The sequence below is a fragment of the Salvia splendens genome, chromosome 15 (assembly GCF_004379255.2).
Source record: "Salvia splendens isolate huo1 chromosome 15, SspV2, whole genome shotgun sequence".
In the NCBI taxonomy this organism is placed as follows: domain Eukaryota; kingdom Viridiplantae; phylum Streptophyta; class Magnoliopsida; order Lamiales; family Lamiaceae; genus Salvia; species Salvia splendens.
The window spans coordinates 1244777-1269496 of NC_056046.1; the positions used below are offsets into that span (position 1 = coordinate 1244777).

The window sequence follows — 24720 nt, forward strand, 5'->3', positions numbered from 1 at the left end:
CAACAGTTCGATAAAAAGTTCTCATTAAGGTTCTACAGTTAAAATCTGAACACACCTGATGCATTTCATCTAACTGCTGTGTAGTTTCAGGACCAATATCATCGACTTTGTCGATAATATATGTTGACATGCAAACTCCTTTAAGAAGATCAACCCAATCAAAGTAAGGTCTAATAAATAAATGTTTGCAATAGTCTATGACAAGTTAGAAGGGTTATTCAACCTTGTCCCTTAATTAAAGTAAATAATAAATAAAGTCAAAGGCATGCAATGTTGGAGCTGACACATTCGTCCATAAATATATTATGAAATCGAGATGCAATCATGCAGAGGAGATAAGAGAATCTACCTTGCATTGCAAGAATGCGAAGTTCGACATCAGGAAACAATATGCCATCTACCGCAACTTCATGGAATTGATTCCCTTCTATGGAGTTGATGTCAGGCAACAAGACTGTGGAGTAAAAGAATAAACAAATAAAATAAATAAAAATAAGTTAATAGTATATGTGGTTTTTAAAGACTTCAATTTATACTATGGTATATAATCATGCCTGGTTCCATAAACTTGTTAACTCTTGGCCACATTTCTTCACAAAGGTCAGCAAATTGGCACTGTTTCTGGTGTAAGTCGGCAGATGAAGGCAAAATTGGATGTCCACCATGCTTCCAAAGCAAGGATTTGCTTGAATTCAAGCATAAGGATGAGCTGTTCTCAAGTTTTCTGATCTCAATCTATATGAAACAAGTTGAAAGACGGCTTACAAAGATGCAAAGAAAAAAAATAGCAGGAGGCACTGGAAAAAAAGTTTTACCATTAGAATATCCTTTAACTGTTCAGATTCTGCAGGACAAATATCCTTCAGTTTCACTGCATCTTTTAGCAACAACTGCCAAGAGATCACCCGTCGCTCAATCTGAGGTGGATTGATACTATTCCAGAAGAGCATGTGGTGTTCAAGGAGATTAGTATATGACCTAAAAAGCATATCAAAAGAGGGAGACTCGACAAAAAAATCAAGCACTTTCTCCTCCATTCTCCGCAATGAAGTAAGAATTGGCTCAAATTGCTTAGTTTTGTGACCATGATTGTACTCATTCTCTTTGCTCCATTGTTGAAGGCTATGTCTCAATAATCTTACACACTTTATCAAGTTTCTTAGGAGGATATGGTGCTGATTCAACACATCGCCAGAAGAAAACACATCAATAGAGTTAACGGAGAGTATAGGGCTGGATATTGAATTGACATTCAATTCACTTCGAGACAAAAGCTCAGTACGCAGTTGAAATATTCTTGTCCAAATAGAATGCTGAAGTTCCTTTTTCAGCAAATCCGAAAACCAACTGAAAAATGGAAGTGATGACTGCAATGCAGAACCAAACCACTCAAACCACCAAATGTAGACACAATAGTCACTGTCAGTAACCTGTTCCATTACCCAGTCAGCAGCAAAGTATAACTTTTGCTTCTTTTGTGATAAAACCAACTGCAACTCATTTCCAGCATTATCATTTGCAATAAAGCAATTTGTTTCCTTAGGAAACATAAATCCATGCAATGACATAGCATCCATCAGGTGAATCATCTTTGAGCCTCCTTTAGGAGGAGTTTTTACCTTAGAAACTCTTTTCAAGTTACCAATACATGAGGAGGATGCAATTTCATTTCCTAATGATTCCAGATACATGATATTCTGCCTAACACAAGCATATTTTGAGTAATAGACAAAATCACTCAATTTCAAAGGGTTTGGCCATCCTCCGGGTAAGCATAGCAAGTAATCTTCAGATGAAGTGACCTTGTAAAGTTCAGACATGGACAAATAAGAACTAGTTGCTTCAGAAACAATTTTTCTTCCTTTTTCCTCACCAAAAGAAGAAAGATAAGTGTGCTCCCAACTAATCTGGATGCTCCAAACAGTCTGGTTTCCATTTGTAATAAGGCGCTGGAATAACTGCACCCAGCGCGAAAGTTCCAGATAAGTAATGCTTATATTAAAATGGGACCCTTCATGCTTAGCAAACAAATGAGCTTTGGTCATCATATCAACCAACCTACCCATGGGAATTCCAGAAAGGGCAATAAATCTCTTTATTTCTCTTAGCTCCATCTCACTATGTATTTTAGGACATATATGGTCTGGCAGCCAATCAGGCTGCATCATATATATTTCTACCCCTCTATTTCTCATTGCTCGTGACACCTCACCATAGCTAGGATTAACAGTTAGAAACATTCTGAATTTAGGATGGGGGTGGAGAATTACTGGCTTTCCTTCTACAGTGCCACATTCATTAATGGTAATAGACCCAGATTGTTCAACCAATGAGTTGATCCTATCAAGAACCTGCAGAAAGCAAACTTTAGCAAGCATAAAATTGAAACCTAAGGATAAGAAGGTCATTGTCCCCTCTCAGAACACAAGAACATGTAAATAGTGTTTACATACCGTCGGATTGCAGAGGTTGGCATTTTCTAAAACAATCCATTCCCCATTTTCTATAGCCTTGATCAGTGATCCGGTGACCCATTCAAACTTCACAGACTTTTGGCTTCTGTGATGATCTTCCAACTTTCTAATCATGTCTAGAGTGCTGTCCAGATCCTCCTGAGACCAAGAAAGAGGTAATGCTTGTTTGTCGTGATCAAGCTTCAGACATTCAATAATTTCAACCAACGGTACCATAGAATCGCTTGTTATTGGATTATCTGTGAGGGTTGCTAAACTATTTGTCTTAGATAAGAATGCAAGCCACCGGGCGCTAATATCCTTCCTTTGAATGAAAGCTTCAGAGGACGATTCCAGTCGCAAGTTGCAGTACTCATTCATATACCTTTCCACTCGAGCAACAACAAGATGATAGTGACGGGAGGCATTATATTGCTCAAAGGATCCAAGTATCTCAGATATATCACTTGCAGAAGAAAGATTCAGTTCATTAAGTACATTTCCAGTCAGCTCAGCAAGTAGTCTTACCAGCGAAGTTTTACCAGATGCTGGAGGACCAACTAAAGTGCACAACCACTGATGCTTTAGACAGCGGGTAATAGCTTCTATGGAATGGCGTAAACCAGGCAAAATCTTAAGGTTGCTATTGGATTTTCCAGATGACTGAAGCTGGTACCTTTCAATGGATACATCTCCGACAATCAAAGAATCAGGACTGAACATAACTTTAGGGTGCAGATTAATGCATGGCTTCAATCCAAATGTCTGTTCGTACAATTTCATAACCTCTACCCGGTCAGCTGATGTACGCATTCTTTGTAGGTAAATGGCGCTCAAGAAACTATCAACTTTCGACTTCCCAGATGCATCTGAGATGTTCCAGTAATATTAAAAAGCAGCCGAGCAAATAATAAATCCAAATATACAGAAAGAAAAAAGAAGTACCTTCAATAATTTGGCAAGAACGAATCACATCACGGAGATTAAATTCCCATGGTGAACCATCTTGACCAAATTTGTGATCCATCATGGTCTCTTGGTATAACTTTTTGTTAAACATAATCAACTTCAAGAGAAGAGATCTTTCGAGAGATGGAAATAGTGTACTACATATTGAAAGATAATCTTCATCAACCAGCTCATCAACATAGACCTGCATCAACACCAAGTTAAAGTGACACTAACTGAGAAACATAAACTTGGCACTGCCGTAGCATGGAAATGAACTTGGCATGCAGCATTTTGGGGGTAGAGGGGCATTTAATTCATATTACAAAGTTTTGTCTCCATAATTTCTGCTTATCAATTTAGGATGTAGTGTTTATTAGTGAAGAAACAAATTATATCTTGGATAATACATGGGGAGTCGTACAGGGTGGTTTCATTTAGTAGTGCTGCTGTTATTTGGGTTTGGATAATAACAGTGATCAGAGGTGATACATTCTTTAAGTGCAGTAGTACAGTATTGGAATATGAAATCACAGGATTGTGAAGGAAACATGTGTAGAACTGAATAAAACATGATGCCCCATTTTATAATAGTACTATGATAAAACTGAAAAAAAATAGATGGGATGAGACAAAACCTTCCACATGCACTACAAGTATAAGGTTCACATATATCAAGAGAGGTTTAGTGAAAGAGTGCATGCTGTACCTTAGTAAACCTGTTAAGGAAAGACTTTGGAAGTCCTTTCCGGCCACCACCTTGATAGGAAGGGTTTTGACATGCAAAAACTCTGAAAGATGACGGACACTTGAAAGAACGACCCAGCTCAGGAATAAAAACTTCAGCCCGATGGTCCAAAATTGCATTCAAACCCTGACGTTCATCACTAATAATAATTAACTCCACGAACAAGATCCAGTAATAGTGAAGATCTTACAGAAAAAAGCATTATCCAGAGTACTGGAATAATAGTTACATCCAGAGTTCGTGCACCAGGGGATAGATCCAAATTCAATGAAAAAGAAGAAGAATATTGCAAGGTTTGATAAAACACGTGAAAGAAAAGAATAGAAAGGAGGGGGCGGCGTCACAATTACTGATTACAACAACTTAGTACCTCCAAAACAGACTGTGGCGCGAGATTAAGTTCATCCAGACAGACCCATGATCCATTCTTCAGAGCCTGACATAACAGTTGGTGACATTCAAATACTTTTAGTAAGAAAACAAGTTCTACAAAAACAGAAAATACATCAGCACATGACTTTTCAGCACTATGTTACTATGAAAGAAAATAATGAAGAAAGAGGTCATCCCACCTGAAGCAGGATACCATCAGACCAGGCAAACTGCATTCCTTCATCACTTTCAATAGGCAAATCTGACCCCAATAAATCCATGATGTCAGTCTGCAGCAACATAATCCAGTTAACATAGCTCAAACCTCAAAGTTCCACGTAGAATGAAAATAACAAACACAAAACGTATAGATCTGTGGAAATTGATTTCTTAAACAAGTTAATTCTGCTGACCTGCTCAGATAGATTAATTCGAACAACAGTGTGCCCAGAGAACCTGCCGAGAGCAGCAACTAAACTTGTTTTCCCAACACCTGGGCTTCCTTCCAAAAGGACTAACAAACATGAAAACATCAAACATTAGAAACCTCACCATCCATTGATTAATTGTTAAAGTTTGTTAGAATATGTGCACAAATATGAAATTAAAAACCAGTATTTATCAGAAACAAACATACGACCAGAATATACGTAAACACATAACTCAGACACAAAAACATGTGAAAATGAAACTTACCAGGCTTGTTAAGCTGCATAGCACGCAGCACTCTCATAGTATTCTTCTGAGTGGTTGGGGCCAAAAATTGAAAACCCTCTGCAGTAACGCAATCGCTACCTGAACAAGATTCATGAGCAAGCTTGAGCCCTCAAGTAGAAGGTGTGAGGAATGACCCACAGATAACTAAAACTATCTAAAATACAACAGTCCAACATCAAACGTAGTGACACATCTGAATCCTACCTCTTTAAAGATACATGTGTTAATTAATACGGAGTAGTAATTACTACACTTTTCCTTTCACAGGAGATCATTGAATGAACAAGGAGTTACACTTAAATGACCTGGCTAGCATGCAGTATAAAAGCTACAAAGTACGCGTGAGAGTGCTGTTGTTGGTCTAGTCTAGTGACTAATGTCAGAGGCCAAAGATCCTAGGTTCAGGTTTGAGCCCACAGTCAATCTCTTACACATTTGAAGTTAATCATTTGATATATATCATGTCACTATCTTACATGTCATCATTTCAAGTTAACCACTAAGCTGCCTGCAATATATAGACAACAAAAATTCAAGGCAAATGACTGGATCAACAACTCCAATGTCCCACTCCAGAGGAAGATGCCCCGTAGTTAGCACTACCATCTGTTTGAAACCATTCTAGAAATGTTGAAGGTTGTGATACGACTCATACTAATGTTGAAGGTTGTCATACGACTCATACTTTCATTCAATCTTGGAGATAACAATAAATATGTATGCAATTACACAAGTCCTATACCTTTCTCGATGTAGAAAGGATGAATGCCAAAGAGATTGTCACACTCCATGTTATCAGCAGGAGTAAGAAAATCTGAGCTTTTAGGATCGGCCCAACCATAAGACTCCAATCCATCAAGACCTGAGGGATCAAAACTTGTTGCATTCTCCTGTATCAGGGAAACACGTTCATTTTTTTTAAGTCATTAAGTAATGCAGATATACCTAACATTCTACGGCTAAATAACACATTAATGTCAACAAATTAATAGCATACATCTTAATACCATCTAAAAGTAGACTACTCAGCATTTGAGTTTCTCTAGCAGGATATCACATGTATGTAATTTCTTACACCCCGTCACCAAAATATTTCAGGTCAGATAAATAAACTTCACCTTGAGTTTCTCCAGCAGGAAAGCAAGGCATCTCACCCTCAACTCTGCAGCTTCGACTTTTGATATATTTGAACCTGAATAACATATAGAGTAATAGAGGTAAGAAAAAGTTGATTCAAGGATTTAAAAACAATTATGAACAGATAGATATGATCCTTAGTCTCTAAACAGTGCCTATAGAGAACACAGTAACTGGGAGAGAAAAGAACATAAGGTTCCCATTTGCTTTACACGACGTGTAGGAAACTCACCCTATATACCTAGGTCAAGAGCTAGGTTCACAATAGCTATAGAAATAAAAGTACAAGAACAAGACTAAGTAGAATGAAATTGTAGATATCAAGACTACAGTCAAGAATTACGCTCAAGAAGCATCCAAACCCTGTCAAGTCACATGTCCACAAACTAATACATGTTTCCATCAACATCATTTAACAAAGCTCTTCCAGATGTATGTAGTAAAGTGATTGCAATCAATAATAAAATATTCTGGTGGACAGATTAGCAAACATACCCAAGCTAAGTCCATCCAGTAAAACGAGGAATGCCCCGTGTATCAATGCAGACTCAGCTGTTAAATTTCTTGCTGACACATTAATAAATGATACCCAAGATAACAGATCCCTCACAGTAAGAATTCTTCCTGTCTGCAAAAGGTTGAACCACTGCAAAGCAGGAGATAGATAAGAAAAGAAGTAAACCAAGAGACCAGTATGAACCACAAAGAAATTTATTTCCAAACCTAAAAACATTTGAAAAGGGAACAAACACAAATAATTGAAAAATGTAAGATTTACAGCTGCTTCGGAAGTTTAACAAGGTTTTAAATAGATAAAAGGAGAATATATTTGATTTGGGATTTACTAGATAATATAGAAATATATATATGGAAGGAATATAATTAAACAACTAATTTAGGAACAGCACAAGGTGGAGAATAAGATATCCTTCTACAAGTATAATAAATGGGTATCGCAAAAAATTTCATGATCACCAATAAATTTGCAAAGATCGCTAATGGATGAATAACAATACGTATGAATCGGAAACAACAAACCTCCCAAAAGCTTAGCATGGCATCCACAATGTGAGGAAGTTTTGGCTCCAATATTCTGCATTTCAAAGCGAGCCCGTAAGACATAATATAATATACTGCCCGATTTATATTTAATCACGTATTACTTATAAAGAAAAGCTTACCTCTCAGTAGCAATACTTTTAAGTTCATCAATATCGGTAACAGAGGGAACCCATATTTCCGTGAATCGATTTCGAAGAGCAGGTGACAGTTCTTTCTTTCCATAGTCTCCACCAGGATTCATTGTAGCCAGAAGAAAGAAGTTCTCATGAGCAAATATGTTCTCAAGATCAGAGCCTCCTTTCTCAGCCAAGTACTGCATATATTCAGTAAAATTTACCCGGAGTCAATAAACAACATTAACAAGACTCCCCTCCATCCTATTATTATAACCACCTTTGCCTTTTCACAAATATTAAAAATATTCATTTAATTTCTTTAACAAAGTAGAATAACAAAAAATAAACATCCTTATTTACTTTATCAAAATAAAATATTGTTGATTGCAAACAACTTTAAGTAGAAGCACGTTAAGGAAAACAAAAATTACATGCACATCTATTGGAGAAAATAGTCTATAATTTCAGGACATAAGAAAATGAATAAGGGAGTATTAGTCATGGGCACTTGGGCAGACCCAACAAACACACTTAGGCCTTGTTTTTCCCAGATCTTCTAATTTGTATATGACAATTACCACTCTGATCATTCAAGTCAAAGTACAAGATACTCATAACGATGCATGTCCAGTTTGACTGAACCTTCATGGTTTTAAGGAATACAGATCACTGGCAACAAAAAAATAAAATGATAAAGTAATACAACAACATACTATAAGTTCCTCACCAATTTCCTTTCTGGCTCCAGGACGCTGTTTAATCTTTCTAGAACACTATCATCAGCCAACGAAATCTCATCAAGAAGAAACAAGTCGCCACTCTTCATTGCTTCAACAAGTGGGCCATCTTGCCACGTGAAAATTGTTCGCCACTTCTCTAGAAGCTGGCACATTTCCTCCTTAATAATTTCTATGTCTTTAAGCTCATCCATGGTGACTTCAGGATTCAACACAGAAAGCTCTTTATAACTTTTGATAAATAGAGAGAGCACATTGAGAGTCTGAGAAGCCTGGTTGATGTCCAGAGAAATTTTCTGCAGGAAAAAAATCTATTAAAAAAGATGATGATGTCAAAGATGGAAAATGTGTTCGGAACTAAGAGATCAACATACAGAATCTCCAGAAAAATGTATAAAAGCCTTCGACTGGGCAGCTTTCTCACAAAGATTCTGATAGTCCAAACTAATTTTTGATCTCTCACGCACAGGATAAAATCCCTGGTCGATATTTAAACCAAAAAAGACAAAATTGTAAACAACTGTGACTTCACGATTGTAATGTGACAAAGATGAGGCCATAACTGAAAGGGTGACAAAACAAACATATAGAAAAACTAATGAAGTAAAAGGACATACCCCAAGAAAATCAGATGTCTCTGTGTATTGATGGCAATTCAGTATATGTAACTTGGACCTCTTCATGATACTAAGCAGCTGACATACAGTTGTTTTCCCTCCCCCAGTTTCACCCACAAGGAGGACAGGTTCGCGCATCTGATAACACCGTTCGACCAGAAAATACATTCTCCATAGACTCTTTGTCCAAATGATTCTGGTAAAGCAAAAGGATAAGAGAACTTATGACCTCAATTAATTTGAGAAAGAGAGCACACATTCTGTAACCTTATAGATACTTACTGCCCAATACTTTCAGGATTTTTATAGTCATTTGACTGCAAAAAATAGTCTCGGCCTTTTTCTTCCTGAAAAAAAAAATATATATGAGCACATCATTTTCTAATGGTCCATGACATGTCATAACCACAACCACCCCACCGAAAAGTAAAAACAAATAAAGAGAGGAAAGACAAAAGGAGAGAAAGACGATAGCCATCATAGAATCTGACAAGGCACATATATTATACAAGCACATTTAAAGTAAACTGATACTCGCATGCCACCTAAAACACCAATTTGATCTCTATCGTCCTAGACAGACATTTAAAAAAATCCATGAGCAGGATGCCATGTAAAGGTACTAACCAAGCACGTAAACCTAATCAAAACAAATATATCTATGACATAGATGAGTTCACTCTAACCGTAGATCTGCAACAAACACCTTTTCACTAATATGCTCACTTTAGAAGAGTTAGAGTTGGTTTTAAGTGCTTTTAAGGCTGATGATGAATGATTTGCCACATGGTAACATGGACTATGGTATTAGGTTCAGAATCGAGAAAATAAGTACCTGCTTGTATAACTTTCCATCAAAAAGTTGGACCTTTAACAGCTTCTCCAAAACTTCTTTAACAACTCTTTTTTCGGCATCATCACGCAGCCTTTCTGCCATTAAGTAGTAACCATCATAAGCTAGATCCTCATAAGATCTTACATATTCTACGTAACGATCAGCCCATCGGAACAAGTCACGCGGAGTGATATATCCATGTTTTCCAGCAAAAACGTTGCTACTCTGCCTGTGCAAATGCAACTCCCTCATCACATCAACCATTTTTTTTGCATAGCTTTGAGGAACTTTGCACCTTTCATACAGAATGTGAACCAACTCTTTTTGTGGTATTTCATCAACATGAATCTCCACAAAACGATTGCGGAATGCTCTAGAGAGCATTTTGCGGCCCGCATAAACACCGGGTGGATTTTGGGTTGCAAACAACATAAAATCTGGATGAGCACGTATTGTATCTTGGAGCTCGGGAACAAAAAGCTCTCTATTATCATCTAGCAACCGATTCAGTGCTTCAAGGACATCAGAGGGAGCTAAGTTAAGTTCATCAAGAACAATCCACTGACCCTTACGAACAGCTTTCACCAGGACACCTTCATGGAAGGCAAGCTTTCCACTTGCATCAGTTATATAAGAACCAAGATATTCTTGGAGATCAGTGTGTTCGTGATTATTAATTCTTACAAATTCATGACCAGTAACTGCAGCTAGGTAGCACACCAGGCTAGTCTTACCGCTAGATGTGGGTCCCTGCAACAACACAGGATATCTTCCAATAAAAATAGCTCGTGCAAGATTCTTAAGGTGTTCCTCAACACTTTCCGTCAGTACATAGCGCTTCAATATATCATTATCTTTTGAGGGTGTTTTGACCGCCAAGTATTCGTGATAAGGGAGTGGCTGGAGTGATCGACCTCCTAATAGCTCTTTGCAGATTAGGGCGTTCATTGATCTTGCACTAGGGTCATCTAGTGAATTCATAAAGAACATACAGAATCCATCATAAATAGATTTTTCCAACCCAAACTTTCTTTTAGCCTTTTTTAAGTATTCCAGTCCCCGGTATAGAGAGCGTAAACTGTAATGAGGCTTCTGATTGGCACCATCCTGTAATCTTTCCTCAGATTCTTTTGCTGCTTTGTAAAATTTCATGACTTGACATACTAGTTTTCTATATGAAGGGTCATCGTCAATAAATTGATTAATAAACAAAACCAAGTCTTCATCATCTAATACATCATCAACAAAGTATTCTGTAAATCTGCTCCTCAAAGAAACTGCCAAATCTCTTTTACCAGCATCAGTAGCAGGGTTCATGCATGCGAAGATTCGGAAGTTGGGATGCCGGTGAATATATTCTATATCTCCTCTTTCAGCCAAGCATACCGACCCTCTCTCATTTTCAAGGACCCCAGTAACTCGCTGCATGATCTCTGGAGGGGCCAAATTTACTTCATCCAACAATACCCATTCACCGTTTTTCATGGCTCTAATAAAAGCTCCTTCCACAAACGAAAAAACCATTCCATCTGATGCACTAACCTGTGCATGAGCTCTTTCAATGTTTGCTGAAAATATTTCCCAAGCTTTCAATAGCTCTTCACTTAAAGGCCTCTTCCGCTTCTTACCGGAACTGGGTTTTCTTATTTCAATTATTCTGCTGATGCATTTCTGGAAACCACTTAACAACATTTTCCAGTTCTTCTCATCTACAAATTTCCTCATACGGGTAAGAAATATGTTATTGTCCTAAAAGGAAATAGAAGTATGTTAGAGGCATCCTTAAGAAAAAGAGAGAGAAGCACAATACTTTCTCGTGAATAATACCTTTGAAGGAAAGGTGTTTATGAACAGAGTCACAAATTCCTGATATAGAGGAACACAAACAAGCCCTGCATCTACGGGTTTGAACCCTCCTAAGAGGTCAGCAACATCACTCTGCTGACTTAAATTCTGGAAGAGAAAAAACAATTACAATGGTGAATTGTCACTTCTAGTGTTCAAAGTAATATTAACAAAATCAGCTATGGAGGTTCCAAACTCAACATACCAAAACTGTAAGTTTCTGACCAAGCCTTGTGGCAAGTATCTGAACAAGAGTAGTTTTCCCAGTTCCTGTTTCACCAACCAATAGCACAGGCTCATTGAACTTAACAGAGCAAGCTATTCTCTCAAGTGCATGTGCTGAGCTACGGAGCTCAACAAACGGCTTCTTATTCCTATTCGGCTGTATGAAGATAATGGTAGCCTTGTTAATAAATTTTCTGAAGCTCCTTCAAAATAAGATAAACCAAAGAATACAATGTGGTCACTCACTGCCATTTCAGCATGTTGAAGGTTACATCGCCCAATTCGGAACTCGGATTTCAGTTCCTGAAAACAGTACAAAACAACGGTAAGGCTGTGTACACCAATACAGAGCCGCAGCCCACAAATATGCACATCATGTAAATGGCCAAATAAAAACATAGCATAATTAGCAGTACCTGAATTACTGGCTTGTTAAGAGGATACAAAGTCTCAGCCCCTACAACACCCCACAACCTAGCAATATCTCTCATGATGGCCAACCGATTTGCAGCCGAAGTGGAGAATGATGCAAAAACATCTATTGCCTGAAACGGCAAAAGGAGCTTGTCAGCTTGATTACAGTCTATCATACAAAAGCCCTGCCCATGCAGAGAAATTGAAGAGTTATCATGATGTGTCTAACCTCTTTACAGATGTTTTCACAGGTGTAAGAGGTGATTGTTTCATGTCCAGAGCAGGAGAGCAAACTTGCAACTCTTTTGCAGAACTTAAGAAGATCCCTTCATTGTGTGCAGAAAAGGCTCGGTTGATACATTTGCAGGAAAAACATACAAGGAGTATATGCATGTATATAATCTGGTGCTACCTTAGAGTGAACCTCCCATTAGAAATTGAAGATGACATTAATCCTAATTGGAAATTTGTAAGCTCGTTTACTCTTTCAAAGGTTTCTGCAAAAAGCATCAGAAAATATTAGTAAATAGCACTGTGACCACTATAAGGAGCACAAACTATTCTTGAATATGAAACATTCAGCAGACCTATGAGGTTTAGGGCAAGATACTCCAGTTCTGGGTACCACTGTAAGATAATTTGTATCAGATCCTGCTTACTGGGTGGCGCAATCATTATTTTCCTCCAGACAGCACCAAGGGAATTCCGACCTGTTACCAAAGGAACAGAAAAGACAAAAAGGCACCATATCAAACGATTGAACAAGAATGAAATAAGAATTACATTATCATGTAGTTTTTTGCAACTTCATTTGTAAGGCCTAATACAGTAATCTAGTGCTATATATTCCTTCTCAAATAAATGGTGAGAATTTATCTAATTATAGGAATTTAGCTACTCCCTTCACAAATATAGCATAGATGGAAGTGATTAACAGCTCCATATCATGCCCGGTCATGGAAAGGACTCTAGACATAACATAAGCTGACATTAAGCATCACAGAAAAAAATATTATCTTGTTCTATTTCTAAGAAAGAACTAGGATCTGACTTGAGAAACCAATATCAGCACAGACGCAATAAAATGAAGTTATTTTAATGTTGAAAAGCATATTGAGGAAGAGCTCTTTACCTTCACTAAAACAAGATGCGTCTGGATTTGAGCTTGTCACTGTGGAAAATAACCGGAAACCTGGGTTTACCCTTACTGCCTGCATAGTGCAAAATAATGCAGTGACTATCAAATTAATGTAAATTATGTAATACACTTCTGGACTGCCTCAATCACACAGATAAGTATAAGGTAACATGTAGCACTGCAACTAACAACAACAATTTACCATCAGCACCCCCTCCCCCCAAAAAAAATTAGAACATTTTTTGTGATATTAGAGACAAAAGATGGCTATACCTCCCCATGGCCAGTTGAGAATGTAACTGCACCTTCCAACAAAGGTAACAAGATCGACATAATGTCAGATGGTGCTTTATCTATATCTTCGAAAACAACCCAGAAACCATTCAAGACCGCCTGCCAATGAATATGAAATACAGGTTACAACAAGACAGCTCAGGAAGTAAGTTGAACTTAAAAGATTAACTTCAAACCTGAGTTAGAGAACCAGGTTGCCATCTGAATTCACCAGGTTTCTCCGTGCAGACGTAAGTCCCAAGTAGTGTTTTCCCGTCAACCTGCTCTTCCATGTGAATGGACAAAACTATGTAGTTCGAACAGAAATATCAACAATCAGAAAAACATTCTACAGAGATCAAAGAATACAGAATTTCATTGAATATAGAGACTGGAAAGAAGCTACCCACCTCTACTACCATAATTATGGGCTAACTTGAAAATAAGTGCAGTTTTCCCACCACCAGCAGGACCATAAAGAAGCACAGGCCACCTCTGACTAACAGCTAAAGAGACCATCTCGAAACCTTTTCTCAGAGCAGACGTCAAGACAAAGGGCATTTTAGGACTTCTGCATAAACTCAAGATTCAGAACGCGGTAGTTATGTATAGTACATTTGAGGTCAAAGTCAAACATAAAAACGTAGGAATGGACCCAATTAAGCAGGAACACTGGGAAACATACCAGAATTATCAGTACATTGATAACTATAAGGAAAGACCATCAAAACACAAACCAAAGGAAAAACGCAAAGAAATGTAACCACTTTACTGATAGAAATCGTACCCTGTGCCTTGCATGCTAAAATGATTCCAGGGCACAATCTTATCAATCATTGAAGAGCATGAGTTGTCTTTTCTTCCAACTGCCCCATAGTCATCAGCAGAGTATTCGAGATGCCAACCCCCTTTCTCCAAAGATACATCCATACAAAATTCCTGCCAACTGCAAACAGTACAACCATGAAGCCTAAGTAACTAAAAACTGGCACTAAAGTATAAACAGTAAACAACTGGTAATGATTACAATTTTAACATTCTACAAATAGATTGGTGTCACATTTCAGAACAACATAATTTGATTTTGCAATTACATCATCTTTATCTGTTTTGAAATATTCCATTTGTTTAAATGTTTTCTTCGGAGTCTAGATGCAATGAGATAACATCATTGCCTATTATTTGAGCTCATAAATTATATTCTTTATTGTTCTAGACGAGAAAAACTATATTACATGATTTTAGGATGTGGATATTTGAGTAAGCGTCATATTGTATCAAGCTTGAGGTCTAATATTTTTTGCTTAGTCTCGAGCTATTTATAACAATGAGTACTTGATATGCGTAATAACACACAAATTTTCTTCAATAGTCCATCTATTACACAATACCACATCTACAATTGCAAATTTACAAAAAACTAGTTTTGCCCGGTGTGATGCTCAGTAACAAATTAGGGGAAACAAATAAATCATTTGTATTTCATGAAATTGAATTCTTTTTCTTATTATAAGATAGACAGAAAATCAGTTTAAAAAATTAATCACACATATATAGACGAAGATTAATTCGTTCCATATTTCATAGTTTTATTTTTATGTGTCAAATCAATGACCAAGATTTCATCAACACATTTAATATATCGGTAATTGTTAGTAATTCCAATATCAATCTACAATTTTTATTAATGTTTTTACTAACCTAGAAGTGTTCCTATAATATTTGCTTTTTGATTCATTCGGAAAAAGATTACTAGAAAAACTAAGAGGTTGAAGGCTTTTGAACTAGTAACTGAACCTGGAATTTGAACAATGAAAAATATTTGTTGCATGAGAATAGTTTGTTTTTAGTAGATATGTTGTTTGACGTAGGGTGTTTTTTTTTGGGGGGGGGGGTAGCATAGATCAAACAGCGACATAAGTAAAAAATGAGTTTACCGCATATAACTCTTAAAAGCTTCTTCAGATTCAGTATTAAGGTTTGCAGATGCCTTAAAACTTAACCTCAAAGCTCTCGACAAAATGCCAGCACTGCACCATCTCAGGTCAGAGAAAATAGTCCTCAAAGTTGCATCGTTAAACACGGTGAGGTCTGCGGACTGCTGTACAATGTCCAAAAAACAGGACCAATCCCATAATGTAGTGAAGACAGCTGGCTCCAATGTAAGGAAACGATATGATACTCGGACAACATTTAACAACTGACTGGGTTCCTGAAAACCAGGGGGAGCTTTAAAAAATGTTGACGTTATGTTTGAGTAAAGCAATACTTGAGTTACAAATTACCCCAGCTAGTGCCTTGGAAACTGATGTGCATTGAACGATTCTTTCAAACGGAGCAGGAGCAACTTTAAAATAATTTAAAATGGACCTGCGTCAAGGAACAAGATAACTTCAAAAAATAAAATCCCGGGTTAGGATTATAAAAGGAATGCAAAGATCACAAGAGAGTAAAGTAAATGCCCTGCAACATAACTAAAAAGTAGCATTAGATCATTCTGCAGTTCACTCACAACAATAAGATGTTATATTTCGCCAAACTATACAATTTTCCAAAATCGTGCTTTTATCAGTATTCTAGTCCCGGTCATAATAGAAAAACAGCCCAGTCTGCACGAGTTAATCCAACATCTTTCCGACAGAAATATTAACTAACAACCACATTACCCCAAGCACGAATGAATTGCAAAGTGGGATATAATCAAGTTCCAGAAAATAAATGAACAACCAAACAAGCTAATCTTTTTACCCCAACAGAAAGGGTATCAAATCAAGGGCACGGCAGAAAGCGAGACATGCAAGCTCGTGAAGACGCAATCCCTTCCTTCTTCTCACGTAAACATCAATAACACGAGCTACTTCTGGACTATCTACATCTTCATCTTCCCTCAGAAACACTTCTTCATCAAAATCTTCTATATTACTATCATCATCCAACCTCAAATTCGGCACCAAATGAAGCAAATGCACACTCCTCTCAACAATCCTCTGTGCTATAGGCCTAAAGCATCCCAGCAACGGAATTGTGTAATTTGGATGCAAAACCAGCTCCCCCGCAGCCAGCACCACCTCATCTTCTGTGATTTTATCACCCTAACTCCCCCCAAACACACAAGTTAGCATTCAATTTTCTATCAAAAGCTACAAAATCGACTCTCTAAACACTTCACACATAAACTCAGTACCTTCGCTAGCAAATTACCGAAGCTGGGAATCGCCTTGAGCTTCGGGCACCGATCAAGAAACCTCTGCAGCTCCGATTCAAGTGAAAAGCTCCCGTCAACCGCCATTCAGAAATTTGAATACAGCCAGCTGCAAACCGAAATTTGTTTAACATAAAGTCCCAAACGATTCGCTTAAGTTACTGAAACGTTAGCTGAAGTCACTCAAAACTTGAAAAGTATTAAATGAAAATCATCTTAGTACTTGAGGTTTCTTCTTAATTTCTTAAAAATATCTTGATTTTCGGGAAGATTTCGCTTGAGTTCTTTGCTGAAGTTGTTAAATTTGGCTCCAAAGCTTCTTCCTTCGAGGAAAATGGGTTTAAGAGCGGTTTAGCCGTTTAGGGTTCTAGTTTCAGTTCTTTAAATAAGAGGGCCCGCAGTTTCGGCCCAATACCAATTTTAAATGGGTCGAGTTTTTTTTTCATTTTAAAGATAGTTTTATTGAGATTTTCATCTATATTGTGATTGTCGTATCTTGAATCGGTATGTATTGCTCGTGATAATAGTGACTTGAAAATCATGTAACGACTCGACTCTCAGACTGACAGATGTCCTCACAGACTAATATAAGTCTTTCCAACGTGCACTCACACACTCTACAAGAAGAGCAGTTCCCACGGGTTACTCATCTTTAGACGCCGGAAAAAAGAAGGTGCATATGTTCATATGAGTAGTATTTATCAAATCTCTTAAGTTCTCCTCAAATATGCAGTCACAAACTTGTATAGTCTTGTGATTCTTTTCTTGCTGTTGTGTTTCGGTTCATTCACATTCTTCTCCACTTTAGACGTAAGAGTCACTCCTTGTCGTGCCCTTGCACCAATGTCACTCCCTACTCTTGCCTCAGGCATTATAGCCCAATCTATATGTTTTTAATAGCGGCAGTATAATCATCGAGCTACCTACTGTTTATGTGACTTCAACATCCAACTTATTGACTATATATGATGATTTGAATCCTTCACTTAGAGATATTGCACTGAATTGATACATCGACCTATTATTTGTAACCATTATTGTTTGGTAATTGTGGTGACTCGAAATTCGGACTCTTATCAGGATATACTTCATTCATTATAAAACAAGTGCATAAAATGAAATGACTCAACTATCGCGGAACGGAGAGAGTATCCTACTATCATATAGTATTTGAGACGCTAAATCCTGGCATACACTGCATCCAAAGTCATTTACTTAAAATAAACCAATAGTATTAGGTAATTACACAATCAACAAATTTATTTTACCATTTGGCTCATGTTGATATAATTGATGTAAAATGTTTCATTGGGCATTTGATGACCTCAATTTTCTGCATACATCAAAGAGTTACATGCTTATAATTTGAATTATGCAATTTTTTTAGTTAGTAAGTTTATAATTTGAATTATGCAATTTTTATTCTAAAATAAATCACAGGAGCACTAGTTAAATCCTATACTACAATTTAATTACAATATATATAATTGCAATTTACCATAAATATTTAGGACTATAAAAGTAAAAAATGAGAAAATACGTGTCCAAAAAAGTAAGTATTGTTGAGAATGATAGCTGTCCAAAACCAAAATTACTTAGATTAGGATAAGTAATCCTTAATGAGACCTAATTACAATCGCATCCCAAATCAATTCACCTCCTCCATTCGAAGCTCTCACTGCCTCCACACTCTCTACAATGGCGGCTCCTCCCATCTTCAGATCCTCCTTCCTCTCCTCCCCACCCCTCTCCCACACCCCCTCCTCCACCCACCGCCCCACCTCCTACGCCCCCCTCTCCATCCGCGCCACCGCCACCTCCCCCGACCCTCCCGCCCCATCCAAACCCCGCCGCCCCTGCGACGAGAACATCCGCGACGAGGCCCGCCGCCATACCTCCTCCCACAACTTCTCCGCCAAGTACGTCCCCTTCAACGCCGACCCCTCCTCCACCGAGTCCTACTCCCTCGACGAGATCGTCTACCGCAGCCGCTCCGGCGGCCTCCTCGACGTCCAGCACGACCTCGACGCCCTCAAGAAGTTCGACGGCGACTACTGGCGCTCCCTCTTCGACTCCCGCGTCGGCAAGACCACCTGGCCCTACGGCTCCGGCGTCTGGTCCAAAAAGGAGTGGGTCCTCCCCGAGATCGACGGCGACGACATCGTCAGCGCCTTTGAGGGCAATTCCAACCTCTTCTGGGCTGAGCGTTTCGGCAAACAATTCCTAGGCATGAAGGATTTATGGGTCAAGCATTGCGGAATTAGCCACACCGGCAGCTTTAAAGACCTAGGCATGACTGTTTTAGTCAGTCAGGTCAATCGCCTCCGGAAAATGAACCGCCCTCTCGTCGGCGTCGGCTGCGCTTCCACCGGAGACACCTCCGCCGCCCTCTCCGCCTACTGCGCCTCCGCCGGAATTCCATCAATTGTGTTTCTCCCGGCAAATCGGATATCTCTGGCTCAATTAGTCCAGCCGATTGCGAATGGGGCTTTTGTTCTCAGCATTGACACCGATTTCGATGGATGTATGCAGCTAATTCGCGAAGTCACATCTGAATTGCCGATATACCTTGCTAATTCCTTGAATAGCTTGAGATTAGAGGGGCAGAAAACTGCTGCGATTGAGATATTGCAGCAATTTGATTGGCAGGTTCCCGATTGGGTGATTGTTCCCGGTGGAAATCTCGGCAACATTTACGCATTCTACAAGGGTTTCCACATGTGCAAGGAATTAGGGCTCGTTGATAAAATCCCTCGCCTCGTTTGTGCACAGGCTGCTAATGCTAATCCCCTTTACCTGCATTACAAATCAGGGTGGAAGGATTTCAAGGCGGTGAAGGCGGGGACGACCTTCGCCTCCGCTATTCAGATTGGGGATCCCGTCTCCATCGACAGGGCGGTGTATGCGTTGCAGAAATGCAACGGCATTGTGGAGGAGGCGACCGAGGAGGAGTTGATGGACGCCATGGCGCAGGCGGATTCGACCGGGATGTTCATCTGCCCCCACACCGGTGTGGCGCTGACCGCTCTGTTCAAGCTGAGGAACAGTGGGATCATTGGGCCGAACGACAGGACGGTGGTGGTGAGCACTGCTCACGGGTTGAAGTTCACGCAGTCGAAGGTGGATTATCACTCCAAGGAGATAAAGGACATGGCTTGCCGCTTTGCTAACCCTCCTACGCAGGTGAAGGCGGATTTTGGCTCGGTGATGGATGTGTTGAAGAAGTATCTGCTGAGCAAGGATTCGAAGTTGCATTGAGAGGAGGTGATTGAGTTTTTTTGCTCTCTCTAAAACAAGGCAAGTTAGCTGTTTGAGTTTCTCTGTTATTTATTTATTTATTTTCAACAGTTCTTGATTATGTATGATTAGGATGTTAACGTTGAGTTTTGCTGGATTTTCGCTTTATGGAGGTGTAGCATCGCATGGGTATCGATGAAATTTGAATGTGTATCTAAATAAACTACATCTTGGAATCCATCAGTTGGTTTAAGGCATGGTAGTTGTGAATGCTTTGTTTTTTTGCTCCTGCTTTTATGTCTCACTCAAAAACTATGCAGGTTAGCTTGTGGGGGTTGTTGTTGCTGTTTGAGTTCCTCTGTTATTGCTCTGTTTTTCGGGAGTTCTTGATTATGTACGATTAGAAAGTTATGCTGAGTTTTGCTGGATTTTGTGAAGGTGCTAGTTGTATCCATAGATGTATTTTTGTTGTATGGAGGTGTATCATCGTATGAGTTTCGATGAAATTTGTTTGTGTGTCTAAATAAACCTCATTTTGGAACCCATCTGTTGGTTTAAGGTATGGTAGTAGTAGGGAATGCTAGAATATTTGTTTTATTTGGTTTATTTTCTATTGTTAATTTCTTGAAGATTTCTCAAATTAGGGTTCATTAATCACAAATAAGGATTAATCACCAATCCTGCATTTTCTTTATGTGTTTGTATTGAACTGTATCTCTTTTGCTTAATCTGTTGCTTCGTCTCACTGCATAATCACGCGATTGTGTTAAATTGCAGCTGATTTATAGTGAATGCTTTGCTGTGTTTATATTGAAGGATCTGTACTACAACCAGTGAGATGAATCCACGACTCTAATTCGTGGTTTCGTCTCACTGCACTGTATGTTAAGTTGCAGCTGATGTTAGTTAGGTTTCTATGTCTGGTTTGTAGTCTTCATATAGAAGACCAACTCTGTTTCATGAGCTTAGTGTCTTCCCATATATAATATGTGCTCTGTTTCATGTGCACTAATTCGACAGCAGAAAACTCTGCCGGCTCGTTAAGTGTCTTGGCGATTCCGATTCTTGCTCAAAATTGGCAGTTTCTCCCAGTTTTTTCCTAGATTTGGAAATGGAACGGACAGCCTAGTTCGCAATTCCGTTCGGGTTAGGCCCGGAACCATGGTCCACAGTCCGTTTCAATTTACGCGTTTCAGTTTACGCAAACCATTTGCTTGGACGTTGCTTGGACAAGCAAAACTAGTAGTAATCGTTGAATAAGCACCTCAAACCTGAGTAATGTTTATAAACTCGAGGTTTAATTGCTGCAAATACACACATTCTGGATGCATTCTGACCAAAGGAAAGTGATTTTAAGTGAAATGGAACGTCGCCGTTTCGTTTAATAAACAATACAATAATCGAATCAAAGTTTTGTATTCAACGCTTCCCATCCATTGAGGTGCCTACAAATCAGTGTGGCCGCTCGTTGGATACCCTTGATAATTACGGAAAAAAAACCCGAATGTCCTTTATTTCGACTCGTGAATAAATCTCAATCATCAAAAGACCACTTTCACAACCTAAAAAAGCACTCCCAAAACTCACGAGCACAACAATCCGTGACACAACAGTTCCCACATTGTGTCTATATATATACATATCCACTGTCCACACCATACATTCCAACGCAAGAAGAGAAAACATGGAGTCATCATACAAAAAGATAGCAATAGTGAGTGTGGTTCTAGTGATTCTTTGGGGGGCCAATGCCCAGACCATATGCAACATGACCATGGCGGGGCTCACGGCCTGCAAGCCCTCGGCCACGGCTCCTAATCCTCCCCCGCCCTCGGCCGCCTGCTGCTCCGCCCTCTTGCACGCGGACATGAAGTGCCTATGCTCCTACAAGAACTCCAAGGTGCTGCCTTCTCTTGGGATCGACCCGAACCTCGCCATGACACTCCCTCAAAAGTGCAATATCCCACATCCACCAAAATGCTAGAAATGTTATTTAAGGGTTCAATTTCAAATTCTTGGCAATTTGGAACCAACACTTTGTGCGTGTGTGTGTAATGTGTTTTCACTTGTGTTTGATCATAAAATGTGTGTGTGTGTGTGTGTGTTTGGTTTGATCATAAAATGTGTGTGTGTGTTTGATGCAAGTGGTAAAATTTGTTTTTTATGTTCCAACGTAAGATGGTATAAAAGTGGTAAAACCTTGTGTTATATGCTCCAATAGAATGTTTATTGGGATTTCAAGGAAATGAGGTATCAATCTCTAATCCAAATAAGGAAAAGCCTACTAATATCAAATTGAATTTGGCAAAATTTACTTCATATAATTTGAAGTCGCACAATACTCCCTTCGTCCCATTGAAACCAACTTGTTTCTCGCAACGTCCCACACAAAATGACACGTTTCCTAAAATAAAAACATCAATCTCTATATTTTATTATATCTATTATCTACTTAATGATAAAACATCACTACATAATCATCTATTAAAACTGGTAGATCCAAACAATCTTCCAAGGTAGTACTATCTTTTTTGATTCCAATGATATCCTTGATCGTGAAATATCGATTAATTGTTGAACCCTCAAATCCGTGGGCCAAAAGAGTTCTAAAAACCATACTTGGTGGGAAGAAATGTGAATTAAACACCTCACTGAAAATGAACACCACAAGCACCAAACTTACTATTGAACAATACAAGAATTTGAATAGTACATTAAAGATCATAGGCTTTTTTAACTTACAAATTTAGCAGCAATGCTAATTAAGATCATATGCCTCTCATTAATTTTCCCACTAAATATAATATACAAACCTCACAAACTTAGCAATATTTATTGCACATAAACAAGCCATGTTTAGTAAGCCATATTCAAACCTCTGGAGCCAGGGACATTGATCCACTGCAGCTGAATCTCCACTTCGCCGCACTCGACGTTTCTCAGCCGGAGGCACAGATCCTGCACCACCTTCCCGTCTTTCCACACCACGGAGCTCTCCTCCGACAGGCAGTTTGTCCTCGAGGCAGGCACCTTTGTGATGATGGTGCCGTCTGGGAGCCCCTCGAGTCTCGTTTTCACGGCTTCTATGAAGGGTTTTATGTCAAACTCCGCGTCCCCCATCCTGTCGTCAAGGCTGAATGTGTCGTGGTCGTACACAGTCTGGCGAATACCACAGAGGAAATAGTCGAATAGTGAATACATTAATTTATCAAGAAGGCTAAGAAGAAAAGGATCATATATAAACACAACAATAAAAGAGGGCTAATCAAAGTGAACTCACCAAATGGATTGGAAGATTATAATCCGCAATGGAAAGTGTCAAATCCTCATTCCATTCCGGGTTGACATCCTTTTTCACGACACGAGTCTTCAACTTCTGCAGCAAACCATCTATCAGATCAAGACTCGACACCATAGCTAGAGCCGAAAGCAACAACAATCTATACAAGCAATACTTGAATGCACGCATATATTCATACATATCCTTATCGCTACGAAGTTACATCTCGTGTTCCACTAATACACACACATCGATACGAGCATTGGCGAAGGGAAACACGGGAGAGATATGCATACAAACTCTGCAAGCCTTCAAATGAGTATTGGCTACTGATCACATAAGCTGTTCAAATATTCTTCACAAACAATAGCCTTCAACCAGTTGAAATCAACAATCAAAACTTAAAATGTAGCCATCTTAATACCTTATTTACAAAGAAACCAAACAACTCATGATAACAACTATTAGCATGAAAAAAAGTTTATCAATTCTCAATTTCAGAAACACAAAAAATGATTCAACTAAAGGCAAAGCTCAGAACAAAAAATCTTGGCATCTCAATCTTTAATTCGCACACAAACAAAAATCCTAATCCTTTTATGTTCAATTTCAGCAGAAGATAAAAGGAAAAAAATGCTCAAAAAACAAAAAACAAAACATGAAATTAGCCAACAGCTTAAACTCATAAAGTCAACTCAAACATTTCTTGCTTCATAAACCCTTGAAAAACACACAAAAACGCTTCTTGATCAACAAAAAAAGGAAAAAAAAGTGAAAAAGATGAAAATTGGCGGCGAGCCCAGAATCAGAAACGCAACCAATTTCACAAAAAGAGAGCAAAGAGACCTGCTTGGCCATCTTGACGACGACGTAGGGATCACTGCTGCAAACATCGCGAATAGCAAGATTTATGCCTCTCTTCACTTTAATCCTCAGCAGCCCCATAAGGTTATCCATTTTGATTCTCGACAGAGAAGCAGCAGCTGCCGCAGTGATTAGTTTATGAGTTTGGACACAACTGGTAAACTGTTTTGGGATTTTGTAGTGAAAACTGACGACTTTGAAATGTGTAGTCTCTGTCAACTTTTTGTTTTGTTTTTGTTTTATTTAACTTTTTTTCTATTATTACTAATTATCCTTTTGATATGTCAATCACCAACCTAATTTGTGGGGTTTTCTCCACTTTTTTACATCAATTAAAACAATAGTAATTTGAAAATAAAAGTATATACTTTTCTGTATATTACACGAGTTTTAACTTATAAAAACACTATTTGATCTGTGTATATTTAATTATTTATTAGATAAATATGTATATTTTGATCAACCGTAGATTTTTACTACTACAGTATATGATTAATGAA

The 24720-nt window shown here is 38.6% G+C and overlaps 2 protein-coding genes and 1 pseudogene across 2 annotated transcripts; 1 reads left to right on the forward strand and 2 right to left on the reverse strand.

The window, feature by feature from the left end:
* Window positions 1-17095, reverse strand: part of LOC121768342 — a 36579-nt pseudogene extending 19484 nt beyond the window's left edge.
* A 1427-nt stretch (window positions 17096-18522) lies between these two features.
* Window positions 18523-20619, forward strand: LOC121766412 (threonine synthase, chloroplastic). Its single transcript, XM_042162704.1, has 2 exons — window positions 18523-20136; window positions 20397-20619. The coding sequence occupies exon 1, from the start codon at window positions 18538-18540 to the stop codon at window positions 20095-20097; it is 1560 nt and encodes a 519-aa protein (XP_042018638.1). The 5' UTR covers window positions 18523-18537; the 3' UTR covers window positions 20098-20136; window positions 20397-20619.
* Window positions 20620-22728: 2109 nt separating this feature from the next.
* Window positions 22729-24384, reverse strand: LOC121767316 (protein C2-DOMAIN ABA-RELATED 4-like). Its single transcript, XM_042163559.1, has 3 exons — window positions 24203-24384; window positions 23357-23452; window positions 22729-23235 (listed from the first exon to the last, which is right to left on the reverse strand). Exons 1-3 carry the CDS (start codon window positions 24311-24313, stop codon window positions 22933-22935), a joined length of 510 nt encoding a protein of 169 aa, XP_042019493.1. The 5' UTR covers window positions 24314-24384; the 3' UTR covers window positions 22729-22932.
* Between the last annotated feature and the right edge of the window lie 336 nt (window positions 24385-24720).